Genomic DNA, 23,441 nt, shown 5'->3' on the forward strand with positions numbered 1-23,441 from the left:
TTTTTTAAACCTTTTTCACTTGTGATGGCTTCATTAATTTCTCATTCAGGAGAGCGCCACCAAGTAACAGATCTTTTAGTGGATGTGTCGACAAATTCAATGATAATATTGATTCTCTCAAGTGGTACCTATAGTTTTTTTATGAGATATATACTCAGATTAATATGACATGCATGTTCATTGATAAACTGATGTAACCAATATTATCGTGTCTACACACACGTCAATAAATGTTTCGTTTCATTTTGAACAGCCCATTTGAATCAATTGTCTTTCTATAGAGCATTCTTGCCAATATACACACATGGCTTACGTTGTAATTCCTACATCCACGCGTGCACCACGAGGACACACAAATCACAGGTACACCCATTGCATGGGAGAAAAAGAGATTGTCTTTAGCTCATGTGGATGCTCTTCCGGCGCCAGAACCCAGTGGCTCCCCTCCCGTGACAACCTTTGTGGTTGTCGACGTAGAAGGGGCCGGATGGTCGAATCTCACGTGTGGATCGTGTATAGCAGCAGTGTAGTCCCTAACATTAGACGTGTAAGCCAAACAACGGGCACTTGGCTTATATATGTTCGAGCCCGGGCATGCTTCACACACGTTCGGCTTACCCACGCCTGTCGCCAAATGGTAAGTCGAGCGACCTATGGCAACACTCGTCTTCCCTTGGACTCCCTTGGGACATGTTGGCCGAATTGGACGCTGAGAATAAGACACTCATTTCTTATAAACCCAATATCTGTTAAAAATCATCGGCTCAATTATAAGCAAGCGCCATATGGCGCTCCCATTCACGTGGACCGGCCATCACTACTAGAATCTTTATTAATGCCAAGTTTAAAGGAAACTCGGCAACGAACATATTAAACTCGACGAAATGTTCGCCGAATTACAAACTCGGCGCAAGGCACTCGGCTGGACGGCCCTCGGCAATCATTAATAGTACCGAGTGTATTCTATCGTGAACTCAAAAAATTAGTAAAAATTAGTAAACAATGTTTGCCGATTTTTGGCCGGAAATAACTCGGTGAATCACAGCGTCGGACTCGACGAGCCGTTAACAGATGTGCCATGTGACACATTTCTCTACCGAGTTTCAAACTCGACAGACCTTGTACAAATAGGAATAATCCACGTGCTAGCACATGTTGTCTAGTGTAAAATATCTATCGAGTTGGTTCGTAGGCTGAAGTGGACAACATGTTTGCCGAATTCCTATTAAGCTCGGCAGTTTAATGTCCAATAAGGGCCCGTCAAGTGGGGCAACTTCATTGCCTAGTGCTACATATAGCCGAGTTAGTAAACACTGAAACCGGGCAATTTGTATGCCGAGTTGCAAACTCAGTAGAACTCCATCCAATAAGGGACAGATGCGTGGAGATGCCTTATTCGCCAAATTTCGCCGTGTTCAACCGTCTGACCAACTAGGCGAATAATTTGCTGAGTATAAAACTCGGCAGATATACAACCAGTGGGCGCCAGACGCATGGCCCTACTTTATTTATGAGTTTGTGTGTTCGTTGAGTTTCAATGGCTTATCCCACTTGGGAACTATTCGCTGAGTTTGATGGCCGGAAACTCGGTGAAGATGGGTTGTTTGCCGAGTTGCGAACTCGATGAATGAGCTCAGTGCGTAGCCTATTCAAGCCTTTTCTGAGATTCGGTACTCGGCAAATGTCCTATCAGGTCGACTCAGCAAAATACATTTTTTTCAGGACCAACATATAGCCTCTTCAATCTGAATCTGAATCCAATTTAATTAGGGGCATGCCTCGATCGCTGTAAGATTTAGCATTCAACATTGTCCGCGTTATTGCGACAAGGAATGTGTTGTACTCCCTCCGTTCTTAAATATAAGTTTTTTAAGCGATTTCACTAGATGTCTACATACGGAGCAAAATGATTGAATGCACATTTTAAAATATGTCTATATACATCGGTATGTAGTTCACTAATGAAATCTCTACAAAGACTTATATTTAGGAACGGAGGGAGTAGAATTTTTTTACAACAAAGTTTATGTTAAGGTAACGTTACAGATTTTTTATTATTATTTCTCCAACATGTGTGGTGTTGAGGAAACAAAATTGCAACATGAATAATGTCGTAAAAATGTTCTTATATTATGAGATGGAGGGAGTAATTTGTAACACACATGATGTTGTGGATTTTTTTTGAAAAAAACATCAGAAGTGGGTACAATCTGTCGGCTGAAGGTAATTAAGCATTTTCCATTTAATTAACCCAGCACATATAGCAACGGATGTATATAATCACGTATTTCTCTTTCATGTGAATCCATCCGGCAGCCAGCTTCCACCGAGAATTTGTAAATTATGCACACGTGTATTTACTTCTCTGATTAGATCAAACAGGGCGAGGTTGCACTAAAATCCTGGCTGCTATGTTTGTCCAGCAGAAAAGAGAGCAAAGTCAAAGAGTACTCCTTCAGAGCCTCCCAACAATCACTTCCACGCGTCGTCCTTTGATGCATTTTCGGTCGTCACCAGTATTGCGCTGTGAGCATTTTTGATTTTTTTGAAAAAAATACTATGCGTTTTTGGCTTATTAGATTGATTTTTTCATCCGTTTTGGCCAAGCCCCACCGTCAGGCTGCGGGGTCATCACCCGCTCTGCCAGCATGGCCCAAATGCGGGGTGTGGAGGTTGCCAAAGGCCCACGCCGAGTTTCTGCGTCGCAAACATGCTACATATACACCCTAGAGAAGGAGGTGGAGCTCGAGGTCGCACACGCGAAGAAGCTCACCGACGTCGTGACCACGGGAGAAGCCGCAACGATGGTGCGGAATGCGGAGATCTACGTTGAGTCCTGCCGCTTTGAGGTGGGGCATCTTGAGCGCCGGAGGGCAGCACTCGTAGGCAACGAACACGACTCCACCAACTCATCACCAGGCTCCTCCTCCACTGGCTCTTACTAAGCACGCTCGATTCTGCTCGAAGTAGTACAAAGCCCCTCCGTAGTACTAGCATTTAGGCACTATTTTGTTTAGTTCATCTAAATATACATATGGTTGAATTGTACCACATACTTTAAATTAGGTAACATATATAGTTGAACTAGCCATTTCTACGTGGTTGGTAACAGGTGGATTTTTTTTTGGTTCAGCTGTCGAGTTAAACTGTTTTATACAAAGACCACTGTTTAATGTATGAATTAAATACATGTTTAGTGTATTTCACTTGTAAAATTGCATCCTAAATGTCAGTGCTACAATGTTGAAAAATGCCAATGTTACTTGATCGACAAATGTCAATGTTTACAATTTGACAAATGGCAATTTACCTAATATGATACATGCAAATCTTCCTGGATTGTGTGTACTAAGCTCACGGGTCATATTAGAGAAACATTTGCGATGAGGCATTGCACCTATCTTTCGCGCCAATTTTTCACTTGGCTTATGGGCGAAGGAAACATAGCTGTCAATCTACAAACGGGTATTCAACCTAAACCGTTTGTGATGAGTGTTTATTCAGAGAAAACAATGATGGTTTCTGTTGTGCTCCGACAATGTACTCGGCGGCGTCCTGCACCGACAACATACTCAGCGGCGTCCTGCACCGGCAATGTCGTGCTCCGAGGCGCAGTTGTTTAATTCTTCAAACGAGACCAGAATGTTATGGACTTCCAAATCAAAGAGTCGGTCGTCGCGCAGTCGAAGGGCGGCGGGCGGCTACTAGCGGCGCTGCGAGGAAGTTGTCGACGGTGGCGTCCCAATCCGCCGAGGGGTCGTGATGGGTGCAGGCGCGTGCATGGGCACGGGAGCGGTGGGTGCAGGTGCGCGCACCGGCATAGGAGTGGTGGATGCAGGCTCACGCACGAAAACATGTGCGATGGGTGCTGGCACGCGCACGGGGACCGATGTGGCCTTTGCAGGGGCGCGCACAAGTACATGCACTGGAGGAGGCGCTGGCGCGTGCATGTACACGAGTTTGCTAGGGTCCATGGGGACCTCGCTAACGCCCGCGAATTCCATCTCTGCGATGATGCTTGGCGACTAACCCGTCAACGCCACGGCAATGGTTGCTGGCATATCATGCGGATGGTTGCCGGCGAGTGCGTCTGGGCAGCATCTGCTGCAGCATGCAGCTCTTCCAGGGCCAAGTCCATGACGTCCCATTGATCTTTATGTTCTAGCTCCTCCAGACCGATGTCGACTTCGCCAATCCAGAAGACTAGTGGCATATGATCTTTGTGCAACATGACATAGGTGCGTGGAGATCTGAATGATGAAGAGGAATGGGAGGCGATGATAGAGGATTGTGGGTGACAAGTCGTCTATTAAACAACAGCTCGGACGTCACTGATGGACATGTTGGAAGCAAGGCAGACACATATGAAGGTCAAAGGGCTCATTTCCCAGTGAACCTGTAGCGTACTGCTCGCACGCTTCCCGCTGAGCCTGCGCAGCGAAGGCCAGATCGCATGCCTTCCATCAACCCAACAGTTGCTCGCATGGTACCTCCTCGCCAGTAAAGAGTGCGATGTGTGGCAGCACGTAAATGGGCAGTAGTACACCCACGGTTTATAAATAATGTAACCGTTTGTGTGGCAACATAATAGTTCTTTGTTCCAAAATGTTTTTGTTAGCTATTAATGTGTGCATCTTTTTCGAGAGTGGACACAAAAATACCACGTTATATTTGTGCTATATCATGACGCCATGCTAAATTTCTTGAATTTTATGTGAGTTTTAGATTTATTATGATTTAAACCAATATTCTTAATGTTGGCTCTAGAGGAGAAAAATATATTGAAAACGTGTCTCACACTACGGGAAGGAGATTTGCCGTCCATACTGATCTTTGTCGTCAGTATTTCGTCGAGACAAATGATAAAGACCAGTTTTCCCGACTGCTGCTGATGGCAAAGAAAGGCTAACTACAACGACCTAATTTGCCATGTGTAAAAATGATAGACGACAGAAATACTTTGCCATCTGCGTTCTTATTTCACAAACGGCAAATAGCTCACTTTGCTGTTTGCAGAAATAAAGACAGACGACAAAGTCTTTGTCGTCTGTGTTTTTATTTTACAGATGGCAAAATGAGTGATTTGCCGTCTACAGAACAAACTACATACGGCAAAGAGAAAACACAACACGCGGATTCTCGTGGATCAATGATGTGGCACGATTTGTGGCGCCCCCACCAGCATCTCTCTCACACCCGTTGGCGCACCCACCGCCCCACCCGCTGGCCCACCCACCACGCGCCTCGATTTATCCTCTCCCCTCCCATTCGTCTCTCTTTGCCCACCCATCTCTAACTTTTCACTCGCACTAGCAGTCGCCGCCGGAGCAAGCTCACCCGCATCCTTTTGCTCAGCCGCTCAATCTGGCAACGGCCAAGGAGCTATCGACCTAACGCCTCCATGCTCCCACCACCCGACATCTCCATGCCCCCACTCATCTCGCGCGCCTGGCCTGGATCCGGTCCACAGGTGGCTGATTCGTTCCTGCCATGCAGTAGCCGAAGCGTCCGACTGGTGATGCCGTCATGGCCTGGATCCGGTCCACAAGCGGCCAATTGGTTCCTGCCATGCGGCAGTCGGAGCGCCCAACTAGTAATGCCGCCCTGGCCTGGATCCGGTCCGCAGGCGGCCGGTTCGTTCCCGTCATGTAATACTTGCGATCCGCATTAGGTTTTTCGTAAGAAGGAACGGGTAATTGCAACAAAATACAGATAAGTATTTCTCTCAGTTAAGAAAGTAAGGTTCATCAAACCAATAGGAATATCAATTATCAACCGTCTTGAGTGGTGCACACAAAAGAACAACTTGCACCCAACACGGGCAAGAGAGTTGTCAATCCCCTTGATCTCGTTATTTGCAAGCAAATGAGGTGTGTAGATAATTATAGAGAATTGTAAACTGCAAAATAAAATAAAAGACAAATAAGAATAGCAAGGAATTTATAATTTTTTTGAATATATAAGTGAATAGACCCCGAAGCCATAGTGTTCTCTAGTGGCATCTCTCATAAAAGCAACATATGGTGGGTAAACAATTTACTGTTGGACAATTGACAGAAAAGCGGATAGTTATGCGATTTTTATGGTAATGATCATGTATATATAGGCATCACGTCCATAAGAAAATAGGTCGACTCCTGCCTGCACCTACTACTATTACTCCACTTCAACAGTGCCTCTATGCTTACCTCTTGATGTCAGCTGTGCTTCCCTTGCAACGGCGCCAGAAATTGTCGTGTTGACGGCACCAGGAATCCTTCAGCTGCGGCTACGCCTTAAGGGACTTCCTAGGCAAGTATGCAAAGGATTTCCCCCGTGGCCTTGGAGCCTTGCGTTGGTGTTCCCTCGAAGCGGAAAGGGTGATGTAGCACAGCGGTGGTAAGTATTTCCCTCAGTTTGAGAACCAAGGTATCAATCCGGTGGAGAAGTATCATAAGATCCTGCACAAACACAAAAGCTTGCTCCCAACGCTATGAAGGGGTTGTCAATCCCTTATAGATTGTTTGCCAAGTGAGAACTGAAAGTAACAAAGTAACAAAGCAAAGTAAAAGCGGAGATGTAAACGATGGACGTGAATAGACCCGGGGGCCGTAGTGTTTACTAGTGGCTTCTCTCATGAAAGCAAGTAGACGGTGGGTGAACAAATTACTATCGAGCAATTGATAGAACCGCGCAAAGTCGTGACGATATCTATGCAATGATTATTTCTATAGGCATCACGTCCAAAACAAGTAGACCGATACTGTCTGCATCTACTACTATTACTCCACACGTCGACCGCTATCGAGCATGCATCTAGTGTATTAAGTCCAGAAGAATAGAGTAACGCCTTAAGCAAGATGACATGATGTAGAGGGATAATCTCAAACCAATGATAAAAACCCCATCTTTTTACCCTTGATGGCAACTACTTGATGTGTGCCTTGGTGCCCTACTATCACTGGGAAAGGTCACCACATGGTAGAACCCAAAACCAAGCACTTCTCCCATTGCAAGAATCAAAGATCTAGTTGGCCAAAAAAACCCAAGACTCGGAGAGACTTACAAGGATATCAAATCATGCATGTAAGAAATCAGCAAAGACTCAAATATATATCATAGATAATCTGATCACGAATCCACAATTCATCGGATCTCGACAAACACACCGCCAAAGAAGATTACATCGGATAGATCTCCATGAAGATCATGGAGAACTTTGTATTGAAGATCCAAGAGAGAGAAGAAGCCATCTAGCTACTAACTACGGACCCGTAGGTCTGAAGTGAACTACTCACGAGTCATTGGAGGGGCGATGATGATGAAGAAGATGCCCTCCAACTCCAAAGCCCCCTCCAACAGGGCGCCGGGAAGGGTCTCCAGATGAGATCTCGCGGAAAGGAAGCTTGTGGCGGTGGAAAAGTATTTTTGAGGCTCCCCTGATTTTTTGCGGAATATTTGGTAATTTATAGGTCAAAGACCTAGGTCAGGGGGCGGCCAGGGAGGCCACAAGCCTGCCCACCGCCGCCTCCCCCTGGTGGCGTGGTGGGAGCTTGTGGGCTCCCTGGAGCCCACCTGGGTTGGCCCAGAGGCCCCCTGATCTTCTTCCGTTCGGGAAAAATCATTTCGGGTTTTTTATTCCGTTTGGACTCCGTTCCAAAATCAGATCTGCAAAGAGTCAAAAACACAGAAAAAACAGGAACTCGCACTTGGCATTGAATTAATAAGTTAGTCCCAAAAAAGATATAAAAGGTACATAAAACAACCAAAGAAGACAAGATAACAGCGTGAAACCATCAAAAATTATAGATACATTTGAGACGTATCAAGCATCCCCAAGCTTAACTCCTGCTCGTCCTCGAGTAGGGAAGTGATAAGAATGAATTTTTGATGCTTTCATACTACCTAGCATAGGTGTCCTTTGTAATTCCTCTTATGTGTCGTGAATGTTCAGATCCATTAGATTCAAAACAATAGTTTGCTATTGACGTGGAAATAATAATAATTCAAGCAAACTAGCAAAGTAATCATGAACTTTCAAAATAACAAGGCTAAAAGAAAGTTATCCCTACAAAAGCATATAGTCTGGCTATGCTCTATCATCATTGCACAACGAATTTAAATCATGCACAACCCCGGTATTGGCCAAGTAATTGTTTCACACCTTTACTTTCTCAAACCTTTTCAACTCTCACGCAATACATGAGCGTGAGCCATGGCTATAGCACTATAGATGGTGTGGAATGTGGTGGGGGTTGCAAGACAAAAAGGAGAAGATAGTCACATTAAATATGCGTATCAATGAGCCGTGGAGATGCCCATCAATAGATATCAATGTGAATGAGTAGGGATTGCCATACAATTGATGCACTCGTTACTTTGTTGACGGAAAATCGAAGTCCTTCGCGTTCGGAGGAGGAAACCTCCAAGGCTACGAGTATGTGAAAGCTCTTAAAGAAAACTAGTGGGTGTGCATCCAACTTGCTTGCTCACGAAGACCTAAGGCAATTTTAAGGAAGCCTATCATAGGAATATACAAGCCAAGTTATATAATGAAAATTTCCCACTAGCTATATGGTGGTGACAAAACGAGAGACTCTAAATCATGAAGATCATGGTGCTTAATATGCACAAGTGTAGAAAAAGTGGTAGCATTGTCCCTTCTCTCTTTTTCTCTCATTTTTTTGGTGGGCTCTTTGGCCTCTCTTTTTTTGGTGGGCTTCTTTGGCCTCTTTTATTTCCTCACATGGGACAATGCTCCATTAATGATGATCATCACACTTTCAACTCAAAACTTAGAGTAACGATGACTCTATATGGAATGCCTTCGGTAGTGTACGGTGGCAATGATCTAGCATGGCATAGACATCAATGGAAACATCATGCTAGCTATCTTACGCTCATGCAATGGCAATGTAGACATGGCGGCACATGTCATGGTGGTAGTTGCATGGCAATATATCTCGGAATGACTTTGAAAAAGCCATAATAGGTAGGTATGGTGGCTGTCTTGAGGGAGGCTAATGGTGGGTTTTGTGCACCAGCGAAAGTTGCACGACACTAAGAAGATAGTGATGGTGGAAGGTGAAAGTGCATCTAAACCATGGACTCAACATTAGTCATGAAGAACTCATATACTTGTTGCAAAAGTTTTATTAGTAATCGAAACAAAGCATTCAATGCATACTCCTAGGGGAAGGGTTGGTAGGTATAAACCATCGCGTGATCCCGACCGCCACGCAAAGGATGACAATCAATAGACTAATCATGCTCAGATTTCATCACATAGCGGTTCACCATACGTGCATGCTACGGGAATCACTAACTTCAACACAAGTATTTCTAGATCCACAACACCTTACTAGCATGACTTCAATATTACCATAACCACAACTCAAAACTAATTGAGATGAATCAAACTTCTCTAACTATTCAATGCACATGAAGGTGTAAGTTTTCGTATCCCTTTGGATAACTACCCCTTCTGAGACTACTTTCAAAGCATATATCAACTACCAAGCCACGCACCGCTGTGCTCTAAAATATATAAGTGAAGCACATAGAGCAAAAGTATCTATCTCAAAAGATATAAGTGAAGCACATGTGAGCTGAATTGTCTACCAAAAGATATAAGTGAAGCTCGACAAAATCACGGTGCGTCCATGTCTCTCTCTCTAGGTGTGCAGCAAGGATGGTTGTGGCACAACAAAAATAAAAGACTCCTACGATACAAGACGCTCCAAGCAAAAACACATAACATGTGGTGAATAAAAATATAGCCCCAAGTAGCGTTACCGATGGATTGAAGACGAGAGAGGGGATGCCTTCCCGGGACATCCCCAAGCTTAGGCTTTTACAGCATCCTTGAATCTCTTGGGGTGCCTTGGGAATCCCCAAGCTTGAGCTCTTGCCACTCTTTATCTCTTTGTCCATAAGAACTTCACCCAAAACTTGAAAACTTCACAACACGAAACTTAAACAGAAACTCGTGATAACATTAGTACAAGAAAGCAAACCACCACTTCCTTAGGTACTGTAGCAGACTGAAATTCTACTTGTGCTGATGTTGGATTACTGTACTTTCAATCTTCCATGGCTAATACCCCTCGATACTATCCATAGTTTCATCAAAATAAGCAACCAACACAACAAAAACAGAATCTGTTAACAGTAGACCTGTCTGTAGCAATCTGTATATTTCGTATACCTCTAGTACTTCAAAAATTCTGAACAATTACGACAGTCTGAAGAATTTGCGTAGCAATCATAAGCAAAAAGAATCAACTCAAAAGCTCTTATAGAACAAAAATAAAAATTCTTTTCGTAGCAGAAAGTTTCTGTCTTTTCCAGCATGACCAAATGATCATCCCCAAGACTAATCATAACGGTTTTGCTTGGCACAAACACAAAAAGAAACACAAAAACACAATCATAACAGAATTATGAAAGTGTGGAAAACACAAAACAGAAAGAAAAAGGATAAATTCGTTGGGTTGCCTCCCAACAAGCGCTTTTGTTTAACGCCCTTAGCTAGGCGAAAGTGATGGAACCACGTATAGTTATTTTTGGTGCTCAAACCATAGGTAGCCCTCATCATAGATTCATAAGGAAATCTTATTTTCTTTCTAGGAAAGTGCTCCATGCCCTTCTTTAAAGGAAATTGAAATCTAATATTCCCTTCCTTCATATCGATGATAGCGCCAATAGTCCTTAGAAAAGGTCTACCAAGAATAATGGGACATGAAGGATTGCAATCTATGTCAAGTACAATGAAATCCACGGGTACATAAGATCCTCCCCATGGGTTTCTTGACAGTAGAATCCGCAAGATGAAAATTAAGAGAACACTCTTCAATCTCATGAAAACCAAGAATATCACATAAAGACTTTGGAATCGCGGAAACACTAGCACCCAAATCACACAAAGCATTGCACTCATAGTTTTTTATCTTGATTTTGATAGTACGTTCCCACTCATCATGAAGTTTTCTAGGTATAGAGACTTCTAGTTCGAGCTTCTCTTCAAGAGATTTCATCATAGCATCTACGATATGCGCGGTAAATGCTTTGCTTTGGCTATAAGCATGTGGAGAGTTTGCAATGGATTGCATCAAAGAAATGCATTCAAACAAGGAGAAATTATCATAATTGAATTCCTTGAAATCCAAAGTGGGAGTTTCATTATTACCCAAAATTTTGACTTCTTCTACTCCACTCTCCACACATTTATCATCAAGATAGGTGGACTCCGAATCATTGGGGCGTTTTTCAACCACAGTGGATTCATATCCAGCCCCTCCATAAGTAGGTTTGACACGCGAAAACAAAGATTCAAGAAGAGACACACCAAGCACTTTAAGATCTTCGTGATTTGCATCACTAGAATGCACCCTTTTAAACCATTCATGTCTAGCGCGAATTTGGGCGGTTCTTTCTTTGCTCTCATTCATGGAGATACGCATAGCTTTCAAAGTTTCATTCAAGTTGACGTTGGGAGGAGCGCATCTAACTTTCAAAGCATCAATATCACAATACATCCTATCAACGCTCTTAGCCAAATCGTCTATTTTGAGTAGTTTTTCCTCTATGGACGCATTGAAAATATTTTGGGAGTTGATGAACTCTTTGATATTACTCTCTAAATCAGAGGATAATTTGTTGTGATTTCCATAAGTGTTGTTGTAGGAATTGCCATAATTGTTAGAGGAGTTACTAGGAAAAGGCCTAGGAACATACTTTCCTCTAAAAGCATTACTGTTGCCAAAATTGTTCCTACCAACAAAATTCACGTCCAAACTAGCATTGCTACTCTCAATCAAAGAGGATAGAGGCATGTCATTAGGATCTACGGTAGCGTTTCTACTAGCAACCAAATTCATCAACTCGTCCATCTTAGCACTAAGCGAGTTAATCTCTTCTATAGCGTGCACCTTTTTGCTAGCAGGCGACCTTTCAGTGTGCCACTGAGAGTAGTTGGTCATGATATTGTCTAGGAGTTTTGTAGCGTCTCCTAACGTGATTTCCATGAACGTTCCACCTGAGGCGGAGTCCAAGATATTGCGAGAAGCGAAATTCAAGCCAGCGTAAAAGATTTGTATAATCATCCACAAACTCAAGCCATGAGCGGGACAATTTCTAATCATAAGCTTCATCCTCTCCCAAGATTGTGCAACGTGTTCATGATCAAGTTGCTTGAAATTCATGATATCATTACATAAGGAGATGATCTTAGCCGGCGGAAAATACTTGGAGATGTAAGCATCTTTGCACTTATCCCAAGAATCAATACTATCTTTAGGCAAAGAAGAAAACCAAGTTTTTGCGCGATCTCGCAACGAGAAAGGAAAAAGTTTCAACTTAATCACGTCATTATCCACATCTCTTTTCTTTTGCATATCGCAAAGCTCAATGAAGGTATTGAGATGGGATGCGGCATCTTCACTAGGAAGGCCAGAGAATTGCTCTTTCATAACAAGATTCAGCAAAGCTGCGTTGATTTCATACGATTCCGCACTAGTGGCGGGAGCAATCGGAGTACTAATAAAATCATTTTTATTAGTGCTCGAGAAGTCGCAAAGTTTGGTGTTTTCAGCCATGATGACTTCAACAAACAAACAAGCACATAAGCAAGCAAGAAAACCGGCAAAGGGAAACGACAAAAGGCAAAAGAAAACGGCGAAGGAGAAAGGCAACTGAAAACGGCAAATGTGAAGTGGGGGAGAGGAAAACGAGAGGTAACTGGCAACAAAAGTAAATGCAAGAGAAGAGTTTGTGAGACCTACTTGGATAGATCTTGATTTCTCCTCCCCGGCAACGGCGCCAGAAATAGGCACGTTGTCGGGAAATTATCTTGACGTGCTCCTCCCCAGCAAGCGATCCTCCTCCCCGGCAACGACGCCAAAAATACTTCTGATGTCAACTGTGCTTCCCTTGCAACGGTGCCAGAAATTGTCGTGTTGACGGCACCAGGAATCCTTTAGCTGCGGCTACGCCTTAAGAGACTTCCTAGGCAAGTATGCAAAGGATTTCCCCCGTGGCCTTGGAGCCTTGCGTTGGTGTTCCCTCGAAGCGAAAAGGATGATGTAGCACAGCGGTGGTAAGTATTTCCCTCAGTTTGAGAACCAAGGTATCAATCCGGTGGAGGAGTATCACAAGATCCTGCACAAACACAAAAACTTGCTCCCAACGCTATGAAGGGGTTGTCAATCCCTTATAGATTGTTTGCCAAGTGAGAATCAAAGCAACAAAGTAACAAAGCAAAGTAAAAGCGAAGATGTAAACGATGGATGTGAATAGAACCGGGGGCCGTAGTGTTTACTATTGGCTTCTCTCATGAAAGCAAGTAGACGATGGGTGAACAAATTACTGTCGAGCAATTGATAGAACCGCGCAAAGTCGTGACGATATTGGCTTGTCTCATGAAAGCAAGTAGACGATGGGTGAACAAATTACTGTCCAGCAATTGATAGAACCACGCAAAGTCGTGACGATATCTATGCAATGATTATTTCTATAGGCATCACGTCCAAAACAAGTAGACCGATACTGTCTGCATCTACTACTATTACTCCACACGTCGACCGCTATCTAGCATGCATCTAGTGTATTAAGTCCAGAAGAAGAGAGTAACGCCTTAAGCAAGATGACATGATGTAGAGGGATAATATCAAACCAATGATAAAACCCCATCTTTTTACCCTTGATGGCAACTACTTGATGTGTGCCTTGCTGCCCCTACTGTCACTGGGTAAGGTCACTACATGGTAGAACCCAAAACCAAGCACTTCTCCCATTGCAAGAATCATAGATCTAGTTGGCCAAAAAAACAAGACTGGGAGAGACTTACAAGGATATCAAATCATGCATATAAGAAATCAGCAAAGGCTCAAATATACATCATAGATAATCTGATCACGAATCCACAATTTATCGGATCTCGACAAACACACCTCCAAAGAAGATTACATCGGATAGATCTCCATGAAGATCATGGAGAAATTTGTATTGAAGATCCAAGAGAGAGAAGAAGCCATCTAGCTACTAACTACGGACCCGTAAGTCTGAAGTGAACTACTCACGAGTCATTGGAGGGGCGATGGTGATGATGAAGAAGCCCTCCAACTCCAAAGTCCCCTCCGACAGGGCGCCGGGAAGTGTATCCAGATGAGATCTCACGGAAATGGAAGCTTGCGGAGGCGGAAAAGTATTTTCGAGGCTCCCCTGATTTTTTGCGGAATATTTGGGAATTTATAGGCCAAAGACCTAGGTCAGGGGGCGGCCAAGGAGACCACAAGCCTGCCCACCGCCGCCTCCCCCTGGTGACATGGTGGGAGCTTGTGGGCTCCCTGGAGCCCACCTGGCTTGGCCCAGAGGCCCCCTGATCTTCTTCCGTTCGGGAAAAAAATCATTTCGGGTTTTTTATTCCGTTTGGACTCCGTTCCAAAATCAGATCTGGAAAGAGTCAAAAACACAGAAAAACAAGAACTTGCACTTGGCACTGAATTAATAAGTTAGTCCCAAAAAGATATAAAAGGTACATAAAACAACCAAAGAAGACAAGATAACAGCGTGAAACCATCAAAAATTATAGATACGTTTGAGACGTATCACCTCTCTACATATTAGTTAATGACAAACAGAGTAATGTTCGAAGAACGATGACATGATGTAGACTCAACAAATATGAATAAACCCCATCGTTTTATCCTTAGTGGCAACAACGCAAAGATGCAACTTGCCCCCTTCTAACACTGGGATATAGAAACTAGTCAGGTGAACCCACTACAACACACCCCTCTCACTGAAGAAATACCAAACTACTTGGCCAAAGAAATTTAATAGATCGGAATGAATTACGAAGCTATGATGATCATGCATATAAGAATCATAAAATTCAGAGAAGACTGAAAACTTTTCATGAATAATCTGAACATAAATCGACAATTCATCTGATCCCAACAAACAAACCATACAAAATAATTACATCGCATAGATCAAAGCGAAGATGTGATGATCATTGTATTGAAAGTAAAGAAAGAGAGAGAGAGAGACATAGAAATCTAGGTACTAACTACGGAACCATAGGTTTGTGGTAAACTACTCACACATCATCACGAGGGCAGCAAGGTTAACGAAGAGGCCCTTCGTGATTGATCCCCCTCTGACGGGATGTCGGAACTGGGCTCCAAATGGGATCGCCATGGTAGACAGACTTGTGGCGGCGGAAAAAATGTTTCTCTCTGATATTTAGGATTTTTGGAGAATATATGAATTTATAGGCCAGAGAACGGACGTATAGGGGCCACCAGGGAGGGACAAGCCAACAGGGCGCCAACGCCCCCCCCCCCCCCAGTCGTGCCCTGTTGGCTTGTGCCTGCCTCGTGTGGCTTCCGGCCTTCTCCCGAAGCTTCCAGATCTTCTTTTGATCCAGAAAAAATCATAAGAAAGTTTTGGACGAATTAAATTTTGTTTGGTACTGTAAACTTAAAAAGTAAAAAAACCGTAGAATTAAAGTTCTTCAACTACAGTTGGATACTATAATAAAATTCTTCCATAAGCTTTATAAGAACTTAATATAAAAAGTTAAAACATGCAACAATTAAATGTGATGGATTAAAGACTCAATCAGCTACTCTCTCTGTACCAAAATACTTATAGTTGGAGAAAACTAGTCTAATTCTCTTCAACTACAAGTATTTAGATACAGAGGGAGTAGATTGCATGCATGGATTACTTGCTTGTTGTATGGTGGAGAGCCTCTCAATTTCCAAATGTGACAACAGTTGGTGGAGGAAGCTAGCAAATCTAACGGTCGGGTACAATTTCTTTTAATGATATGGCTCACTGTGGAGTAAATTGTCAAAAACTACCACATTTCGCGCAACCGTGTCCAGTAGCTACCACTTTACGATTTTGTACGAAAAACTACCAAAATTTTCCTAATCCGTTGCTAAAAACTACCAAGTGTGAAAACTGCTCCATTAACCTCTTCTAAACATCTTTCCGACATGCTGGGCTGACAAGTCAGGTTGACCATTAACTTTGAGGACGAGGCCGCCTCCTACAGCACCTCGTGCGCCGCTGGGCGCGTCATCGCGGCCCGCGAGGGACCGCGTCATCGACTTCGGCAAGTACAAGGGCCAAATGCTGGGCACGCTGCCGCCGTCCTACCTGCGGTGGGTGGTGGCGGAGCTCGACTACGGGGAGGTCTGGGCGCGCCTGGCACGCGAGGTGCTCGACGACCCCGTCTACGTCGACCGGGTCGAGTGGGAGCACGCGCACCGCTTCCACCACGACGACTCCAAGTTCAACTACGTCTACGATGACAACGGCGACGGGCCGCTCCAGGAGATGGTCGAGCGCTTCGGCTGGGACCTCTCCGTCGAGGACGGCTGGGGCCGCCTCGACTTCCGCCTCCTCAGGACCTCCTACGGCGGCGGCAACAGATCCCCCTGCGGCGGCAACGCCCTGTTGGATAACGGGGCGGCTGGCCTGGACGGCCCGATGGGGAAGAGGGACGAGAAGAGGGAGCGGATGCGGACGAGGAGGGAGGAGCAGGTGAGGACGGCCAAACTGGACGTGCTCGGCATGAACGCCGGCGCACCGAGGACGCCGAGGAAGGCCCGCATTGGAGCGGCGGCAAAGAAGGACATCCTGGGGCTGGGGCGCGGTGGCGAGAGGGCGGCGCCGGGGAAAGGCGGCGAGGGAGGTAGCCCGTTCCCCGGCCAGCAAGCATTCCTCGACAAGGTCAGGAAGCTCAAGGGCGATGATAGCTAGCACCAGCAGCTAGGCTAGGTGATTCCAGGATCGTTTGACCATTAACTCTGGCGGTGCGCAAGGTGCTGGAGGAGGCGGCCTCGTCGACGACGACGTGGGCGAGGCCGGAGAGGATGCGCCGGAACTGGCCGTGGCAGGAGCGCGCCGAGGACGACGGCGACGATGCAGAGGCCGATGATGATGAGGAGGAGGCGGCCTTCGAGCTCTCCGTGCTCTGCGACGAGACACACATAACCTGTTCGATGTAATGCACATGAGGGTGGAGAGAGGTGGAAGAAAGGTCTGACGCGTGGGTCCTATCTGTAATAACGGTCAAAGTTAATGGTCAACCTGACTTGTGGGCCCAACATGTCGGAAAGGTGTTTTTTTAGGGGAACTTCGGCATTTTATTCAACCATAGCTAGGAATCTCGTCCGAAATTACAGAAAGTATAAAGTCTGGTGGGGATTCTACCCACATTGCATCATGTTGTTCGCCTACCCCTACTTTAGCTAGCTTATGCGTAGCCAAATTTCCCGATCGTCCAATCCAGGTGACTTTAAACTCCAAGAGCGAAGAAAGCACAGTCTTGATTTCCTGTACCCAAGGCCCAATGGCAGACAGGTTCATTGCCGGATTGTTGATCTTTGCCACTAGTGTCCTGCAGTCCAGTTCAAGATGCACTCGATGGATATTCTGCTCAAGCGCCATCTGGATTGCTTTCCTACAAGCCAGCGTCTCTACCGCCTCAGGGTCAACAATGCCAGGGAAGAAACTGCAAGCTCCAGCCACAAAAGTTGCGTGATGGTCCCGTAAGACAGTCCCCCCTCCGCCATTTGTTCCAGCCCTGGAGACCGCGCCGTCAGAGTTGATCTTCACCCATCCAACATCAGGGGGCTCCCATTTATGGATAGGTTGTGGCTCCGACCGTGGCGCCCTGGTCTCATTCGCCGTCTTCCACTCCACAAGATGGATCCTCAGCTGTGTTATGATTTCATGTGGCTGCTGTAATTTCCTCCCATCGCGCGTATTGTTTCTTGCTAACCACAACCCATAGACCGCCTGGATCATGATTTCTTTCTCCTCCTCTGAAGCATCAGCAAACCAGTTAAGTAACCGGGAAGATAGTGACCGTTGGGATGCCAACCCATCGGAGGCGTACTCAGCGAGACACCCAGTTCTTCTCCCACCAGCTGCCAGAACCGAACCGAGTGTTGACAGGCCCAAAAACGATGGAGTGTTGTTTCTTCTCTACCACAGGCAACACAGAAAACTCCCTCCTTTATACCCCGCCTGTGAAGTTCTGAGCTGACTGCTAAACCATTCGAATCAACCGCCACATATGAATCTTAGACTTCCCCGGTGCGTCGGTCGCCCATAGCGCCTGATATCCCTTTTGATTGGCCACCGAGCTAGAGCCCCCAGGCTGTCCTCATTTGGCAGAGTTCATGGCCATACGCAGATGATAAGCTGACTTAACGGTGAATATGCCATCCTTTGTACAGTTCCATGCTATTTGATCTTCTCTGTTAGGGCCGCATATAGCGATCTTCTGGATGTCTGCTACATCCGACGGTGTGAACATATGCGCCAGCTTGCTGCCATTCCAATCACTCCCCGCCTCATTCAGCAGATCGGCCACGCGCGTGATCCCATGCATATAGAGCTGCCCTAGAGGGTAGGGGCTTCCACAGCGAGGGATCCAGGGGTCATGGTGGATCTTGATGTTCTAACCATTGCTAACTCTCCGGATGATACCTTCCCTGAGTAAATCACGCCCGTGTAAAATGCTTCTAAACATATACGATCCAGCGGATGGGCAAGTGGCCGCCAAGAGCGAGCAAGCCTTGAAATATCTCGCTTTAAGGACTCTAGCACACAAGGAGGATGGAACCTGAAGGAGTCGCCACGCTTGCTTAGCCAGCAGAGCTTGGTTGAACGCCTCTGGATCCCTAAAACCCATTCCTCCACTTCGCTTGCTATTGCACATTTTCTGCCACGCGATCCAGTGCACCTTCCTTTCTCCATTCATTGCCCCCCACCAAAATTTGGATGAGATAGAAGTAAGATTGCGGCACATTTTTTTGGACAGTTGAAAGCAACTCATGGAATAGGTTGGCGTCGACTGCAGGACCGATTTGATGAGAACTTCTCGTGCTGCTTTGGACAGTCCTTGCCCCTTCCAACCACTCACTTTGCCTTTGGAGCATTCTGTTACATTCCGAAAGGATCCATCCTTGGATCTACCAACCAGTGTGGGTAGACCTAAATATTTCTCACTAAGAGCTTCAGATTGGATTCCAATGACCCTTTTGACATGCTCCTTCATCCCATTTCTGCTTCCCTTCCCGAAAAAATTGATGATTTCTGCAAGTTCACTTTCTGGCTCGAGGCCTTCTCATAGGTTGTGAGAATCCGCTTAAGGGTATCCATATTTCCTCTCGACCCTTCGAGGAAAACAATGCTATCATCTGCAAAAAGCAGGTGAGTGATACGGGGGCCAGTGCTCCCAAACTTCACACCAGAGATACGTTTCTCCATTTGAGCCTTCTTTAACATAGCAGAGAAACCATCCACACAGAAAAGGAAGAGGTACGGTGATAGTGGGTCTCCCTGTCGAAGCCCTCGTGAAGGTAAAAAACTTCTCGATAAACCTCCATTAAGCTTGACCGAGAATCTCGCAGAAGTAACACACCGCATGATCATAGCTATCCAATGGGGATTAAACCCAAACTTTGCCATCATTTGTTCCAGAAAAATCCACTCCACCCTATCATAGGCCTTCATCATATCCAACTTTACCGCGCAGAGATTCTTTTTCTTACGCTTTCCTGGTACGGATGGCGTGGACACATTCATAAGCTACCAACACATTGTCCGTGATAAGTCTACCCGGGACGAAGGCGCTCTGTTCCTCCGAGATGAGGGAGGGTGGAATGCCCTTTAGTCTATTCGCCAAGACCTTGGTGCAAATCTTGTACAAAACGTTGCATAAACTGATAGGTCTAAACTGCAAAAGTAACTCCGGTGAGTTAACCTTCGGAATCATCACAATGGTGGTCGAGTTAAAACTCTCCGGGGCCGGAGCACCGCCGAGAAACTCTCTCACAGCCCTGCATACATCCGATTTAATCAGCGACCAGTGTCGTTGATAGAAAAGTGTCGGTAGCCCATCAGGTCCAGGGGCTTTAGTTGGCCCCATCTGAAAAAGAGCCGCCCCAATTTCCTCGTCAGTTATAGGAGCGGTTAAGGCGGTGTTCATCTCTTGAGTCATTGTCGTAGGTATATTGTCTAACACCGATTGCCCTTCCGTCGAACCTTCAGACATGAACAACTTCTCATAAAAGGAGGCTGCCAATTCTCGCATATCCACATCCACCGAGCACTTGGTCCCGTCCTCTCTCCTCAGAGCTCGGATGGTGTTCTTTCTTTTGCGGTGAGAGGCTCGGTTTTGGAAATATTTGGTGTTTTGATCACCGGCCCACAGCCACTCAACCCTAGATCTTTGCTTGTACATCACCTCTTCGCGGTCATAAATCTGTTTGAGTTGTTCTTCCAAAGTCCTGACCTCCAGTGAGGAACCAGTGTTGTTTGCCCTAATACGTGCATCACCTAATTTTTCTTTAAGTTTAGCTATCTGTTTGCGGATGGATCCGAATACCTGTCTAGCCCACCTTTGCATGCTGCCTGAAACCTTTTTGAGCCTATTATGGACACCTTCCAAGCCGAGATCACCCGTGTGAGCTTCCTCCCATGCTGCTTGAACCATCCCATCGTACTGTTCATGTTTTGTCCATGCCTCCTCATACTGAAAACGCCTTGGTCCCTTACACTGGGCAACTGTCGGAGCCTCAAGAACATGTACTACAATCGCCTGGTGGTCCGATTCTTCAGTGACTAGATGCTCGACAAACGTCTCAGGAAAGAGATCAAGGAAATTCCCTGTACACGTAGCTCTGTCAAGCCGAACGTGTATGTTTGCTTCCCCGTCTCGCCTATTATTCCATGTATAAGGGTACCCAGTGAAACCCAAGTCTGCTAGGTCACACTCTGCAAGGCAGTCACGAAACGCTTCCATCTGCGAGAACGGTCTCAGATTACCCCCTAGTTGATCAGTCAGGAATAGCGCTTCATTGAAATCCCCCACACATATCCACGGAAGATTATCTTGTGCCCGCAGATACCGAATTGCATCCCACGACTTCTTCCTTAGCTCCGTGTTGGGTTCACCATAGAAACACGTGCATCTATAGTTCTTCCCCTCCCAGACCAGCTCCGCATCGATGAAATATTGGCACCACGGCCTGCCAGTAACATTCACGTTGTCTCTCCACCACATTGCCAACCCACCACTCAAACCCTTGCAATCCACGGCCACACCACACCTGAACCCCAACCTCCACATTGTCGGAAAGGTGTTTAGAAGAGGTTAATGGAGCAGTTTTCACACTTGGTAGTTTTTAGCAACGGATTAGGAAAACTTTGATAGTTTTCCGCACAAAATCGTAAAGTGGTAGCTACTGGTCACGGTTGCACGAAATGTGGTAGTTTTTGACAATTTACTCCTCACTGTGAGAGGAGAATAATATCTACTCATTAATTTGCGCGGACAACTAGATCGTCTGCCAAAGTAGGCAAACCAAAGTACATTGTTAACATGAACTCTTTCTGGACTAAAAACACCTCACGAAATTCACAGTTTTAAGTCTAAGGAGTAGTTTTGCTTCAGGAAACAGTGCCCCCATCGGTGAGAGATCAAAGTTTGAAGAAGTCACAGTGCCCCATAACAAACTATCCAGCTAGATTAATACTGTGCCACCTGCCATTACCTGAACCAGTTCAAAGGCCCCATCAGAATTTATCTGAACATATTCTGTAGATGGAGGCGGTGTCCATCCAACATCATGGTCTCCGGCTGACAGCCGATTTCCCCTAAAACACCTCCCATCCGTTTGCATGCATCTGGATCAGGTATGTTATCTCGTCTCATCCACAGACTCTGGTTGGCCACCATGATCCCTACTGTTTCTCTCATTCCAGCAGCGTCATAAGAGACACAATTGTCAAGATTATAAAGTAGGTTTTGTCTGTGTATATAGAAGATATTGGAACAAAGCACTAGCTGTACGTCTGGACAGGTCCCTGCCAAGCAAGAAACAAAACTAATTCGCAAGTTGCGCTTGCCTGCTGGTCCAGAAAGTACATATAGCATCGCATAATATCCTGTCGATGACTTACAAAATCTAGATAGAAAGCGTGTGGAACCTATACTAGCAGTTAAAATTTCACATGATTAAGCTACGCACCAGGTCACTGATAGCATCTTTGTTTTGCAGCAAAGCAACAAAAGAACGGTGCAATTTTTGACTCCAGAAACTTGGAAACCCAGAGATGACCAACAAAGTTACCGCACCAAGTTCTGGCTTTACGTATGCATGCGTTCAATCTTCTCGCACTAGCAACTTACCTTGCATGAGAGAATGAGTATGTTCATATATATCCATCTTTCACTGGGAAAACAGCTCATCGTGTCATGTCATTCCCTAATAATGCAGCCTTGCAAGAGTTTTCCTTCATCAAAGCGGTCCTATTTTGGGACCATGAACAGCTATAGAAGTTTGTCCACTGGCTGCCCTACGCGCTTCTCCCCACAAATCCTGACAGTGCCATGCATGCACGGGTACTATCCCGCCGGTGTGCCATACGTGCACGGGCACAGAAGCCGTCGCGCCTCGCCCAATATCACTCACGTTACATTCTCCTACCTGGCTACCTCATCCGTTCGAAAATACTTGAAGTTCTAGGTTTGCAATAAGGCAACTGCTTTAAGTTTGAACAAGCATATAGAAGAATATACCTCGGTTTCAAGATTCACCACAAAATATATATAGTTGACGTTGTAGATGCTGATACAATTTTCTTATACTCCTTCCATTTTTATTTACTTCACATATTAGCTTTCTCTCGAGTTAAACTGTTTACACTTTGATCAAGTTTATATAAAAAGAATTCAAAACAAAGGCAAAAGATTTGTCTCATTCATTAAAGAAGAGAGAAGAGTTTTATAGTGTCACAGGTCGCCCACATGCTCCGCATGACAACTACTCGGTTATTATAATAGACCCTAATTTTTTGACACCCGCGTTGACCCAAAGCTTGGCGTCGTCAATGAAGGCCTGCAGAAGTATGGGAGGTGGTGCGCTCTTGTTACGAAGAATCTAACATTACGTTCGTTCCAGATACTCCAGGAGGCAAGCATGGTGAGGGAGGTCAAAGCACGTCGATTGGGGTTGTGCAAACCGGTCCTCTTGTCCCATCATTTCAGGACGGGTCCATCCAAATTCCAGGAGGAGGTGTTCATGTGCGTGAGGGAGAACTTGAGAATGACCGAGTTCCACAGCCTGATGGTGTAACAACATTTGTAGAAGAGATGGGCACCGTCTGGCCTTCTCGCTTGTAGAGTGGACAAAGCCCACAATTTTCTCAAGCACGCTTTTCCAGTCTGTTGGCGGTCCAAATCCATTCTTGAATAGCAAGTCAGGCAAAGAACTTAACTTTTGGATGAACCCAAGCTTTCCAGATCATGAAGCCCATTGGCGAGAGCGTGAGCCCAAGGAATTGAGCCCTGTACGCGGTTGCCGCCGAATAAACCTCATCGTTAGTGTGCTTCCATACGATGTCGTCGACGGTTTGATCATCAAGGTGAA

General features: G+C 45.4%; 1 protein-coding gene across 1 annotated transcript; it reads left to right on the forward strand.

The window, feature by feature from the left end:
- Window positions 1–5,526: 5,526 nt before the first annotated feature.
- LOC123425093 lies at window positions 5,527–16,758 on the forward strand. The gene is made up of 2 exons (XM_045108761.1): window positions 5,527–5,648; window positions 16,026–16,758. Exons 1-2 carry the CDS (start codon window positions 5,527–5,529, stop codon window positions 16,753–16,755), a joined length of 852 nt encoding a protein of 283 aa, XP_044964696.1. The 3' UTR covers window positions 16,756–16,758.
- Window positions 16,759–23,441: the final 6,683 nt, after the last annotated feature.

This window comes from Hordeum vulgare, chromosome 2H (assembly GCF_904849725.1).
Source record: "Hordeum vulgare subsp. vulgare chromosome 2H, MorexV3_pseudomolecules_assembly, whole genome shotgun sequence".
NCBI lineage: Eukaryota > Viridiplantae > Streptophyta > Magnoliopsida > Poales > Poaceae > Hordeum > Hordeum vulgare.

Bases quoted from the DNA above. Each gene is read 5' to 3' on its own strand.
- LOC123425093 (XM_045108761.1), top strand. From the start codon at position 5,527: ATGGCCTGGATCCGGTCCACAAGCGGCCAATTGGTTCCTGCCATGCGG. The intron at 5,649-16,025 runs GTAATACTTGCG...ATTAACTTTGAG, and splicing joins GGCCGGTTCGTTCCCGTCAT to GACGAGGCCGCCTCCTACAG.